This window comes from Podarcis muralis, chromosome 1 (genome assembly GCF_964188315.1).
Source record: "Podarcis muralis chromosome 1, rPodMur119.hap1.1, whole genome shotgun sequence".
Classification (NCBI taxonomy): domain Eukaryota; kingdom Metazoa; phylum Chordata; class Lepidosauria; order Squamata; family Lacertidae; genus Podarcis; species Podarcis muralis.
Window position 1 is genome coordinate 45,153,447 of NC_135655.1, and position 14,466 is coordinate 45,167,912.

Consider the following 14,466-nt stretch of genomic DNA (forward strand, 5'->3'; position numbering starts at 1 on the left):
TTTCCCTTGATAAAAGACACTCCTTTCAATATATATTTCATATAACTGCCTGGAAAAGTAGGATCACGATATGGAGTGCCACAAGCAACATCGCACACCATGTGATATTGCTTCGGAGAGAGGAAAATGCTGTCATGCTCCACCAAGAGGCAGTGCAATGCCAATACTGTTGGGAAATGGTGACGTTCTGTTCCTCTCTATTCTCTTCCGTGGAAATAATCCCTTATCTCCAAAACACAATTGTTACAGAACACGGTGGCAGGAATGTGGCAAACACACAACCACAGGCTACAAGTCAAACCTTGGTTGTCGAACGGCTCCATTTTCAAACGTTTCAGTTCCTGAACGCCGAAAACCCGGAAGTAAATGCTCCGGTTTTCAAACGTTCCTCGGAACTCAAACGTCCAACGTAGCTTCTGCTTGAATGAAAGAAGCTCTTGCAAACCAATTGGAAGCCGCGCCTCGGTTGTCAAATGTTTCGGAAGTCGAATGGTCTTCAAGAAGAGATTACGTTCAAGAACCGAGGTTTGACTGTATTAGCTGATAACTCTTACTGTTTTCTCACCTACCACTTATGAAGCATTTTGGCTTTTCTTGCTAAGTAATGGAAGCAAATTATGGACAACAACAGTACAATTGGCTCTCAACTGGGCTACAATATGGTACAGTTGTAACAGGAATGGTGCATACTACCAACCTCTTTATCTATAGCAGCAGTATATATCTGGGCTTCTCCAAGCTCACAGCCAAGAGTTCTTTGTAGGCTATAGATAACATGGTCATAAGAATGATGTTCATCATTGAAAAGGACACAGTAGTATTTGTCCAGCTTCTCTCTACTGGGAGGAAACCAAAATGTCATTCTAACAAGAGAATACTAAAATAAACTCCAACATACATATTGGGCAACAAAACAAACGTAAGCCATTAAGTAAAAAAGGGACAAGCAATCAAATTGGAGGAATTGCTTAAGCTCTGATTTACATAAATAATGTTCTTGTTTACATTAGAATAGCTACTGATTCCGAAGTAAGGAATGTCTTACTTGCGTCCCAGACCACTTTCTCATCTACCCCTTGGTTGAGGTTGACTTCAAAATATTCTTTCATTATTTTTTTACCTTTCTCTCTTATTTCTATATTGTTTAATAGTTCTTCGTTTAATTTCCATCCACGATGTGAGCTCACCTCCCCAAGTAAAGTTAACATTATTGAATTATGGTTCAAGAAAGTCCTTGGTAGTATCAGAGATAATTCAGCAGATAATCAGAGATAATGCCAGCAGACCGTCACTTTCCTACCTTCCTGTCCCTTATCATTGTTATTGTTTTCAAATGCAGTCATGCTTCTCTCTAGTCTGACTAGTCCTTTTGGCTTTCCTTACTAAGTAACTGAATGACTCTGCTTTATTTTCTAAGGTTTTACCACTTATAGGCAAATAAAACACTTGCCACCAACTCCAGCACACCACTTACCTCGTTATAAGCTCTGGAGGCAGCTCCTTCTCATCCTCCCAAACAGTCATATCTACAATATATTTTATCACTGAAGGGAACATTTTTCTTGCTTGCGCTATTAGCTCTTCATTCAACTGGCATTCCACGTTCTACAGGGGGGGGAAACACTAATATGAATTAAGAAACACTGTGCAATATTAATCTGTTGAACATAAGGAACACTCTTCCTCCAACTGTTGTTACAATAATCTGAATAATGGGAATTTAATAAAAAGCTTAAAAATATATAAATGCAGCACTCTGAAAATAAGTGAGCGGTTATTTATTTATTAAAAAATATTTTTATACTGCCTCTCATCTTAACATACACTCCCATGACAGCAACAAGTACATCATGAAGTGTGAGGTCTTACAATATCTGTTTTCCAATATATTGCAGGCAGGTGTGTTACCTCTTCTGTGCTTCCTGCTGCTCCAGGCTCATGATTTGTACACAGTGGTCCAGTCTTCCATGCTTCTGTATCTCCACAATCACAAAAACCTCCTCCCGTAGAAGTGTGCATCTGAAACAATTAAGGCCATCAGATACAATTTTGTACTATTAGTACAAAAAGCCCTACACGATTTGGAATCAGTTTACCTGAGGGATCGCCTTCCCCCATACATTCCCACTCAACCACTTCATTCTGTGGAACTGGCACTGATACAGGTGCCACATAATACTCGTTCCACATTTGTAAGAAATGAATCTCTGTGGCATTCCCACAATTTGGAATTCCCTGCCTACTGATGTAAGGCAAGCCTCTTCATTGTACTCTTTTCAAACCTGCTAAAAACAGGCAGGTCTACTCAGATACGTAGAATGTTTCCATGTATTTTCATCAGTCTTTCGCTTATCACTGATTTTATTTATTATCTGAATGTTTTAAATAGCTGTTTTTACTAATGACTGTATTGTTTTATCCTTTTCATAAACCTCTTTGAGGTTTTGGGTGTTGGTTTTGTTACACCGTCAAACAAATTTTATTAAGCAAATAAATATTAAATAAATAAAATAAAAATAAAAATTTGCACCCAAAGCCCTTTTAGAACACTATGCTAAACTATGTATTAGCATCATGTGTATGAGCAATAACGAGCCTCAGGGCTTGGGTGCTCTACCTCCTCCTCTGGCAGGGCCACAAAGAGATCGTAGGTTTTCACTTGTGTTTTAAAAACATAAGGAAACTCTGCTTAGTTTAAACTATGGTTTATTCGAAAGAAGCCAAAATCATAACTCAGCATCCCATTTTCCCAGGTGCTCTTCTGACTATGTGTTCAACATGCCATGTTCCAAGCACTGAAACTTTGCCCCATATGACTCCTTCCACCATTCCCTCCATTTTAGCTTTCCTCACCAGTGTGAAATTAGCTGGAGGCTGCAGATTCCATACTCTTGCATTAGAGTCCATATGACCATACCTGACTGAACAATTCTCCTGCTCCCATCAACCGACTCCCTGATCCTACAGCATTAAAAATGGGGATTGCTCTCTATGAAAAAACTACCATCTACTAAACATCATGGATGATGCAGATCTAAGGAATACAAAGGATTCCTCCCCCTTTTGTATTCTACCCATTTTCTTTCCTATCCCTTCTATTTTCTTCCTTAATTGCAATAAAGCTTCTTGGGTTTGACTGTATACTTTTATGATGCACCACACTTTCATGCTACCTAAACACTTCGACCAAGAGAAAACAGGCTGAACTCGTTCAGCAGTAACTGGGGAGATAGGAGTTGAATGTGGCATCAAACTCTCAAAATTCCTTTTGTTCAGAGGTTAGGTGAATTGAGAGGCAGTGGTAGACATAGGCCGAGATGTCACCAACTAGGCAAACCTTCAATGCTGTTCGAGCAATCTCCACAACAACCGCTGTGATCTACAAAGCTACTGCAGGTGTGTACAAGGGCTTGGGTATATCACTTTACTTTTTTCTTTCAACAAATCCCCACGCCATCTCACAAATTGATTTGGTAAGTCTTCAATTACAAAAATGGTTTGGGTATGTGACATGGAACCCGCTGTTCAAGAAAAACAAGCCCCCAACCCCTTCTCAATAGTGGAAAAAGTTGCAGTGTTCTTTAGAGCTCAGTCTATATGTTAAGAATTCAACTGCTAAGACACCTAGTCAAAGTTTATTAGACGTCTGGAATTTAGGAAAGCAGTTAAACTAGTCCTCCCCAAGTCATAAACTAGTAACTAAAAACATATTCAGAGCCTGAAAACAAATCTATGAATTTGAGTCGTCTTTGCATAACCTTATTTCACTATGTATATACCTTATTAGAAAGCACAAGGGATTATTTGGATGATTTGCTTAAATTTATTTTTTACCGATGCTTAAACAGATTAAACAATACCTTGGAGCCTGCAGGAATTTAAACCTCTTGACCCAGGGCAGGGCAGCCAAAGTTAAAATGGTTGCTGTGACCAGGCTCCTGTTCATTTCCCTAGTCCTCCTTATTTTAATTCCAGGTAAAACTATTAAAGGCTGGCAATCAGCTCTCAACATGTTCATCTTGCAGGCCCGTAAAGCAAAACTTGCTACATCTCTTGTTTGCCAAGTCAAGAGAAGATGGATGGGGCTTCCCCAGCCTACAAACTTATTTTGATGTGCTGCAGTTATGCCAGATGATCCCACAGTTAACCACTGATGACGTTAAATGCTGGATTGCCATCGAGAGCCAGGAGTCAACTTCCTGGCTGGCTGCTCTCCCTTGCCAACCAGGATTATGGCTGTTATGGCGAAACCTGGGAAACTAGTTGTATGCTGAGTGTCTGGTGTAGATGGAGAGGGAAGCTGGTTTCCTCCCCATCTCCACTGACTCCCTCACCTTTTCTTCATCATTATAAGGAAGTAGACAAACTAGCCTTGTGCAACAAGTTGCGAGAGCAAAAAATAGATTTGTTGAGCATCAAACATATCTCTCATTTTATTAAAGACGAGGAATTACAGACTGGAGGCAGATCTTTGAAGAGATTTGAATCTCAGGGTTCCAAGGGTTCTTGGAAGGGACTTGTTTCAACACTTTATGCTCTGGCTTCTAGACTTTCAATTTTCTCCCTTTGAAAACCTTTGATTAGCATGGGGAGGCTGATGTAGCCTTAGAAATAGATCCCTCACAGTAGTCTAGAATGTGGTCCTCTAAACCTTTCATTTCAGTTTCAGCTCTGGTAGGGAAAATTCATTAAATACAGAAATGGTTTTTAACCCCCGTACGTTTAAGCCACGTGCTAAAAGGGTGCTTCCCATTTTGTTGGTGGAGTTGCAATGTGAAAGGCTCAGTGGTTTTTGAACTCAGCACCACCACCAGACCAAAGATCTATAGGTCTATCCTGTTGGCTATTTGCAGTTTAGTAGCGCTGTAGAGAGCTTGCTGGGGAGACCATGCATTAAAAAGGGACTCAAAAATAACTTAAACAAGGTTTTAATAACAAAAACAAAAGCTCCTTATACACTAAATACATCAACAACAAACCAGACCCAACCACCAACCCATCCCCCAGGGTAATGGGAGAGCTAGGTGCTTCTCCTTATATACTATACCCAATTGCTGACACAGCTTGATTAACACAACTCAGCAGCACCTGCTATGTCTCACAGCTGCAAGACTGGGTCTCGTTATTTGCCTTGGCCCTGGCTCTTAAAGACATACACAACTTGTGAAATAAGAATGAACCTTCACATTTTAAAGTGACCATTCAACATATCCAGGTGTGCTTACTTTCCACGTTTGTGGGAGATAATTCCAATTTACATAGCAAGATACTGATAACTCATTTGCTAACAGCTGCCCCTTTAGTCGTGAGTCAAGGCTGGAAAGACCCTTCTATGTAGTCTATTACAAACTGGTTATAAAAAGCTTTACTTATAGCCACAACAGAGAAATTGACCCACCAACTCCAGGTTCTCAGGGGGGAAGTGGACCCATTGGACTTTGCAGCTGTCTGGTGGTTTTTTGTAGCTTGTTTAACAACACAGTCACACAAATGAGAAATTCCATCTAGGTTTGATTTCATCCGGTGCTGTTTTTGATTAGATGAGTTTTCGCTGTTTACATCTTACCTTGGAATACTGTCACACTGCTTCTTTTGTACGAGTTTTTTAAAAATATTTTTCTTTATATTTTTTGTCTCTTTACCTTTTGTTGAATTCTTGAAATAATCTCTTAGTCTTGCTTATTACATATTTAATAAAATAATAAAAGCAAGTTTAAAAAAGAAAAGAAAATGCTCTAGCAAATTATTGTGAAGCATACATTTGATTACCTTGTAACGGTGGTTTTTGTGAATGCTGTTCTGGAAACAATCCATGCAGAGTACACAAGTTGGATCAATTGCACAGTCTCTGCAACAAAAGTAAGAAACCACTGTATAACCACCCACTCCAAAACACCACAAACCTCCCATATTCCAGCAACGTTGGTAGCAAAGTTTTAGACACACTATTCATTTTCAGTCGAAGTATGAACATTACAAATTCAATATTAATATTTTGGCTTCAATATTAGGTGCAACTATTTAACATGGAACTGCAGTTTGTTCAGAAGTAAAGGCAGAAGTTTTCACGAAGAGGAGGAAATGTGCAGCCCCAAGGCTCACCAAGACTTGTCTCCATGCATCTGAACTACGGTTCAGTTCTCTATCGAAACTGAGTCACCATGTTATAATAGCGGTCAAGTTATTGTAAAAATATTTATTATTTAAAAAGATATTTAGACCCTTCATGCTCACAGATACCAGGTGGTATATAAACTATTTAGAAGCAGTTAAAACAACATAGCAGACTAACCAACATGAACTACACAAACTGCAACTTAACATGCATAAAGGTTTAACCTAGTGCCTAAAAATTGTGAAGTCAGTGCTAGCCATGCCTCTATAGGGAGAGTACTGCAAACTCAGGGCAGCACAGAGTAGGCTCTCTCCCTTTTTGTTATGTAATGTACTTCCCCTAGCAAGAGTACACAGAGAAAAGTCTTAACTGAAGATCTTAAGACTCCAGTAAGTTGATATAAAGAGAGGCACTCCTTCAGGTATTTGAACCTCTGGCCTTAAATACCAGTATCCTGAATAGGGCTTAGAAGCAAGTAGGTAATCAATGCAGTTTTTGCAAAATAAATATAATGTGATTTAGCCTAGTTGCACTAGTTAAAAATCTGGCAGCCATATTCTGCGCTAACTGAAGTTTCCAGGTTGTCTTCAAGGGCAGCCCCACCTACAAATGCATTACAACAGCAACAGGCAGCTGCAGCGCTACACCTCACACAGAAGCAATATTGGGAGCTGGGGAGACTAGATGTAAGTAACAGGGGTTTTCTGTCCCAGGAGCAGCTGCTGTGCCCATGTCTTTTAAATGGAAGTTTATCTGCTTTTACCATTGTTTTCCCTTTTATTTTAAGTTGCAAGACTCCCCTCTTCCCCTATCCCTGTTATCCTCTCTTCCCCTCTTCCCCTATCCCTGTTATCACTTGCCCTTATATGACTATTACCTTATACTAGTATCCTCAGAAAGTGCAAACTTATTAGAAATACGTGATGCACCAAACATAACAGTAGGAAATACTGAAGAGCAAGAGTGTAATTATTCACCTGCATGAATATGTTGTCTCTCCACCTTTGAACACCTTTCCACAGAGCTGAGGAGTGCCACTCTGCCGTAGCTTCTCTAGACAGATATCTGGATCTTCACCGAACAGATACCACTCCAGAGGGTAAAGTATGGTCATCTGAGCTATTTCTTCCTCCTTTTCTGGCAAGGGATCCATTTCATCAAAATAAATGTCCGGAACAACTTTTGCCAGATGCTGAAGAAAGGCAGTATGAAAGTCAAGCTTCTCGTCCCACCACTGCAAGAAACACAAAAGTATACTTAGACATTGGCGGGAGGGCCTGGATAATCGGAGCACATGGACAGGAATACTTTTATGTACCATGATCTCAAGCTAAGCTGTACAGGACTTTAAAGAGAAAAGTAACTGCTTTGAATTGTACTTGGAAAGAGGCCGGTAATCAATGAAGATGCTTAAGAACTGGCGATATATGTTTCCATCTTTCAGTCCTGGACAAAAGCTCTGAAGCTGCCATTTCCAAAAGCCTTCAGGAGCTACAGGCACGAGTTAGCTGTCCTCAGCTCTTCCTCTTCTTCCCCCACCCTCAGACCTTTATAGCTATGAAGCATCAGGAGAAGCTACAAGAGGGATGACTCACTTGATACAATACTCTAGAAGCATTTCTCCCATTACAATCAACTTCATCAGCATAACCACACTTTCCTAATAGCGGGCTATAACTGTTCATAACAGGATTACAACTGGCATGCAATATAACAAGTGGGAAGATGCTCCACTTGTAAATCATAGAATTGTAGAGTTGGAAGAGACCATAAGGGTCATCTAGTCCAATTCCCTGTTTCCCAACAAAACCCACAACCCTTAGATTAAGAGTCTCATGCTCTACCATTGCAGCAATGTTAGCTTAAGCCAGGTTGAGCATCACTGTGGCTACAAAAAGTCATAAAATTAGATGTCAGCATGTATACGTGATTTACAAACATACTCCCATATGCCATTCAACCAACATTTTCCCCAAAGGCACCAAGGAATAGTTTCTGATTATGATGGTGACAATAATGACGATGATGCATTTCTCACCCACTCTTCACCATAAGGTGTCAGAGCTGCTTACAACACAGTCAAAAGAATACGGCTGATCCCAATGTATCAGTTGTTAAAAGACCAGAATAACAGATAAAGTAATGGTTTATACATCACCATAGCAAGGATGGTAAAGAGTGCCAGACTGGGTCAGAGGAGACAAGGGTTCAATTCCCCACTCAGCCACTCTGAATACCAAGTGCTGAAGGCAAACAATAAGGAAATAATATTTTGTTCATGCTTGGTTATTAAGTATATCTGAGGCATCTGAGAGTAGGCTAGAGTAAATAAACTCCTGATGTGATCCAGGAGAACACTTAACGTTCTCATGACCTGCTGCCAAGGGAGAGGTGCTATATATTTCCTGTTCCACAGAACTTCCCTCAAGCCCAGAGATCACATGTGGAAATCCACAGTGTTTGTATTTGTTTATATATTTTATACAACTTTTTTTTCATAAAGAGGTTAACATAATTGGAAAGCTGTAACATCTGAAATACTATGTTACAGCAGTAAAACAATAATAATTACATCATTTAAAACAGCCAACAAATTACAATTTTAAGTACTGCTTGCTCATAATTTTTTATCCTGTACATATGGTGGTTCTATTCCCATTTTACCCACCTTGTAAGATTGGGTTGAGAGGGAGACTGACCATCCCAAAGTTACCCAGTTGGCTTTGTGGCTGAGCAAAGATTTAAACCTGGCTCTTCCCAGTCTAAGTCCACTGCACCATTCTAACTTACATCTCATAATGATTCCAGGCTAACATACTGGAGTGAACACTTGGGAGCAAGGCCTCCACATCAGATTTCAAACAAAAGGCTCATCATTGGACAAACGCATTCTGTTCGATACTCTGCCCTTGGTTTTTTAGGGTTTAAAATAGTCTTGAAAATTAGTCAACAAAAGTTGCTAGGCCACCTGCAGGCATATTAGTCATGTGTGGAACATCAAAGGCCAAAATGAAAAGGCAGCACCTTTTCCTAATAGCTAAATAATAGCCTATAATCAATCCTAGCTCATAAAGCCATCTCTGATTAACACCCTGCCATCTTCACTGAATTATCTGGCACACTGCACAGTACAATCAGTACCTGAAATAGGGAAGAGGACACAATTCTAAAATCAGCAAGAAAATAAATTACATGAGTTTCACCTTGTAATATTTTTCATTTTAAAAGCTCACTGAAAAGCTCACAAGCAAAGATAGGGCAAAGTCATCTCTTTATTTAGATACATGTTCTCTGCTTCTTACAAAAGCTTCTGATATTGAATTATGTGGAAATGCAGAGTAGAAATATTGAAAAAGTCTAATTTCAATGTAGTTTCTCTGAACCCCTCCAATTTTACTCAAGATTTGCATCAGTAAAGACAATAAGTATCTTGCTTATTAACTTCTGTATTTTAAAAATAACTATACTCTTATAATGTGCCTTCAGCAGAATCAATATTAACATGCTAAATCCCATGAGGAAATGCAAAACAAAGTCAATGAACAGGATAGCACATTATTTAAATATTGTGCAAGTCTACACGATCCTTTTAAATCCCATGAGGAAATGCTACAGACAAAATAAAGTTTGAACTGATCTCTTACCACTGTCCCCATACTAGCCTTTCTTTGAAAAACTAAAGCAATTTAAGGCATTAGTACTTCTTATTTCAATATCCTATCAATACAGGCAACATTTTATTAAGATATGGTATTTCATTTTAATTTCATATTTAACTTGTTATTATTTCCAACACTAGATTCCTAGTATTGTGCACATCAAAAATAAAGCTGCTATAAATTGCAGAATCCGCTGTGATCTTCAGACCCATGTTTCAAGATTATTAGTAAGGCTGCAATCCTAAACCTACTTACCTGGGAGTAAATCCCATTTAATTAAGTATACACGGTTAAGATGCTCTGTAAGGGTCATTAGTGGTTCCAACATCTCTCTTGCCACTGCAAAATTGTTCTTCACATGGGATTAATTAGTTAATTAAAGTTAGAGGAGGTTGGCCATCTTTTAGGACAAAGGTCCTCTCACATGAAAACTATACTTAATTGACATTGGACCCCACCCAAACTTTTTCAAATCACCCATAATCAATCCCCAAAATGTTGAAGGGTGTGTGATGCTTTGGGATCCCAGATCTGTATGTTGTAGGACTGCACCCCGGCACAATAATTTTGGCAAAATGTCTTTTCTGAAATTTCTATTATAATTTATCATAAACTGATATCAGAGGGCATATCAATTCTGAGATTACTTCTTGGGCTTTGGTTTCCTAGCCAATAGCTGCTGTCAGAATGGAAAAGCTGTCAGGTGGAAAACATGAGGGAATCTTACTTTACATTCCTGGTTTACTCATGTGTAGAAAACAGCACTTTCTGAATGCTTGCCTCAGCATGGCAGAATGATAAATGGACAATGTGATAAATGGACAATGTAAGAAGGATAAGTTCTTCAGTACGTGGTCATTGTTTACAGATTACATTAGCAAGGCAGTACTGCTACTACAACCGCCTGTGGCACGTGTATTGTTATGGAGAAGCTTAATTTAACCTTAAAATACCATCATTTGTACCTTAATTTTACCAACTGAAACTGACATATTGGCAAACTGTACTCCAAGTTTTGTTTTATTTCTGTTTACTGTTCCACTGTGGAAAACCAATAAAACAGTTGTTGTTGTTTTAAGTCCTCTCACAAAGTAGCTTCCATAAAAACCAAAACCACAATACACATAGGCAAAAAGATAAAATCCAACAACAATAAAATAACTGTAGGAGTATAAATAGCAATACCAGAGAAGCATAAAACTATCAAAACCAGCTAAAATACTTAACACCACTTTAGCATCAAATTCATACCAATAATACTACAAAGGTTTCTGGATTTTAGAGGCAGCCCCCCCCCCCGAGTGAATTACAGTATTGACCATCACTGCCACATGAGAAGCCAGGACTGTGTCCATCCTCTCTAGATATGGTTGCACACAAGCCTAAACTGGCAATCTGAACTCCTAGCCACTGTCACCATCACTGCAACATGTGGTTCCATCTACAATATCAAGTCCAGGAGGACCCTCTCTAGACAAGCTTATCTGGAAACTTCTTTGTGGTTTTTTCAGCACCAGATGAAGACCTTCTAATTCACCCAGGTTTTAAAACTGTTTTAAATCTGGACTGTAAACTGCTTTGTGCCGTCTCTAAATGGAGCATTAATTATATATTGTTGGGTTTTAATTTAATTGTATATTGTTGGGTTTTAATTTAATTGTATATTCTGTTTTTGATACTTTTGTTGTAAGCCCCCTAGGGAACGTTTATTTATTGGGAGCTGTTGTGAATTATAATTATTTAGAATTATTTAAATAATAAGTAAGTCCCTAGTTGTGAATTTTGTCCTTCAGGGATAGTTCAGAGCTGGTTGCATACCCCCATCTGGATCAATCCATTTCCTTACCCAGAGCAGCCCACATCTTGTCTGAATTAAGCTTCAGCTTGTTCTTCTCATGCACCCTAAAACTTTCTTCAAATACCAGTTCAGTAAGTCCATAGCCTCATCAGGATAGAGGGAAGTGTGGATTAGACATGCATGCCTTCTGTGTACTGATGACACTGCAACCCAACCAGTATTCTTTTCGCAATCTCATGCCTTGAGCATGGTTTGAACTATGGAAAGGTGGCATACAAACAAAATTTTGTATGTATGTAAATAACACAGTATACAAGAGAAAACTTTGAGGCACATTCTGAGCCATAGGTATAGAAGTCTCCAGCATCATCTGCCAGGATGAGTCCTCCAGGAGGAGTAAAGCCACTCTAACTCAGAGCTGCCCAAGCTCAAGGCAACAAGAGAACCAATCAGCTTGCACTTCCCATATCCATTCTCCAGCATAAGACATCTGCCAAGGCAACCAAGGCTGTTTCTATTCTAAACACAAGCCTCAACCCAGACTGGAATAGATTCAAATAATTAATATCACCCCAGACCACTTTGAGTGCCTTTCTATTGATGTTTTCCTTTCCCATATCTGATACATATGATAGTCCGTTGATAAAGTTACAGCGCCCTTCAAAAATACATGAATCAGTGTCCAATCATCTCCCGCTCACACGCACTTTAAAGAAATAAACAGAATATATGTGTGTGTGTGCCCTTCTTATTTGACATGGTAAGTTGGACAACATATGTCCCTGGCTGCCTGCAACCCATCTCCCTTTATGCCAATAAATTAGGTTATGATACTGCCACCTTTCCTGTTAATAAAGATGAAAACATTTTAACATGGTATTCACTAAGTTTAGTTGCTCTGGAAGTTCAGACAGCTCAAAAGAGAAAGAAATGGATGGAACTGGAATGCAGTTTGTTTTGTTTAAGTAGAAACTGAAACCAATTTTGAATATGAAAAGTCAATGCTAAACAAGTAGTATATGAACTAACTCAAATAATAATGATCCGTTTTAGGTACCTTCTGCTCATTTTTCTATTTCTTATCACTTCAGGCTTCTAGTCCTCCCATTTTACACTTTCCAGTTTCCTCATGCTATCATTTCACTTCTCTTTCTGCACATTTAGGTCTGCCTATCATTCTGCACATTTGGTTATTACCAGTCCACTTTCTTTTTCTATTTCTGGCTTTTACACATTAACTCCTTTCCATGAAGAAATCATTTAATGAAAAACCCTGTCAAATTTCTTTCACACTATTTCCAAGAATGTCTTGCCTAGGAACACGACATATAAATTCTGGCTACGCTGTTCCTTTTACTCAGAACAGCATATGCACTTCCTGAAAACCCACTATTTCCTTGAACTGTTATTTCATACTGTTAAGCAGCAAGTCCTTGGGTTGTCTATGTATTTTGCCTGTTTACGTGTCAATAGCATCAGTATCAACATGTATTAAACTGATGCACTTTTAGAATGACAGTAGACAGAATAAAACCAAAATTAACTAAGAAAAAAAGAACAGCCTGAGCATTGCATTTGTTTCTTACACCTTGAAAGTGTTTATGAGATTAAATTAATATATTTGAAAAGGGTTAGGTGCTTTACTAAAACGTTAACTAGAGAACTGGTGGAGGGGGGGAATAGCATTGCTGGTCACCGCACAGGAGCCATTTGTAAATAAACACACACTATCATAAACATATTTAAAAGAACTATGTCATATCAGACCCAGTGAGTTTGATGTGGCTTAATCTTTTCTTGGTGTTATTGTGGCCTAAAAAGAAAAAAAGAAAACAATCCACTAAGCCCAACCAGAATTAGGAGGAAGAAGGTAAGATATTTGAACTCAGCCCTCTTCCTTTCCTCTCTGCCAACTTTACAATAACAAAATCTTCTTCCTGAACACAACCACTGCCCTAGATTAAAACCCTCATTTTAACTGGTAGTGCCCTGCCTGTTCGCGGCTCAAGAGAAGATCTTCTCAAGACCGGGAGAGAGGAGGGGACGCTCACATTTAAGACAACAGCTGCGGCTCATAGCAAGTCGCCTGTTTTAGACACCATAAGGAGCGCGAAGCAAAGGTCCTAATTCTTGCCGGTCATTTAAACGGGAGCATGCATGCTGTGTGGCACACCGTGCAGGTGCCCACTTCCAGCACCTGACAGAGGGGCAGAGATTAACCGTTTGCAGAGCAGCGGGCAATTGGGAATTAGCAGGAGCCAGACCCCCAGCACTTCTGGAGAAGAGCCCCTTCCAGACATGCGAGGAAGCAGCCGGCAGCCCCGCGAATGCGGGCGACGTGGGGCGTTGTTACCCGCGAGGAACAGACTCCCCCCTTCCTACGGCACAAGCCGACGGGGAGGCTCCCAGCGCCCAGCCCACAGGGCTGCCAAGCCCACGCGGTGGCGGCGGCGGCATCTCACCCTGGCCAACTCCGAGGGTTTCGCAGCGGGGGCAGCGCCTGCCGCTCCAGCCATCCCTCCGGCTCCGTCGCCTGCGTCCGCCATCTTAGGAGACCTGCCAATCTCCAAGCCGAGCCCCGCCGCGGCCCCACCGGAAACCAGCTGCGGGGGGAGGGGGGAGGAGCGGCGGAGGGGGGGATTCGCCCAAAAAACTTGACCCGACGCCCAGCGCTGGAAACCGAGGCGAATTTGGTCCTGGGCGACACTGAGCATGCGCGGGAGATCGCACACGCATGCGTGGGAGAACGCTCCTCCACTGCCGGGAGAGGAGGGCGCCGGTGCAGCCGCGGCTTGTCAAGCGGGCGGGAGATGCAGAGCGCGAGGAAGTGGCGCTTTTTAGCTCTGTGTTTCATTAGGGGAAGCTTTTCTACGACCTGCATAAGCTTCCGTCCG

General features: G+C 40.4%; 1 protein-coding gene across 4 annotated transcripts in view; it reads right to left on the minus strand.

The window, feature by feature from the left end:
- Positions 1-14,274, minus strand: part of UBR1 (ubiquitin protein ligase E3 component n-recognin 1) — a 58,663-nt gene extending 44,389 nt beyond the window's left edge. For 2 of the 4 annotated variants that reach the window (XM_028724227.2, XM_077927314.1), the window contains exons 1-6: positions 14,035-14,274; positions 7,093-7,349; positions 5,770-5,848; positions 1,909-2,019; positions 1,475-1,605; positions 698-836 (exon numbers count right to left, since the gene is read on the minus strand). In XM_028724227.2, coding sequence (XP_028580060.2) covers positions 698-836; positions 1,475-1,605; positions 1,909-2,019; positions 5,770-5,848; positions 7,093-7,349; positions 14,035-14,118 — 801 coding nt within the window. In that variant the 5' untranslated portion in view covers positions 14,119-14,274. Of the gene's footprint in view, positions 1-697; positions 840-1,474; positions 1,606-1,908; positions 2,020-5,769; positions 5,849-7,092; positions 7,350-14,034 lie in introns of all 4 variants that reach the window. The other 2 variants (XM_077927316.1, XM_077927312.1) reach the window with 1 other exon arrangement.
- Between the last annotated feature and the right edge of the window lie 192 nt (positions 14,275-14,466).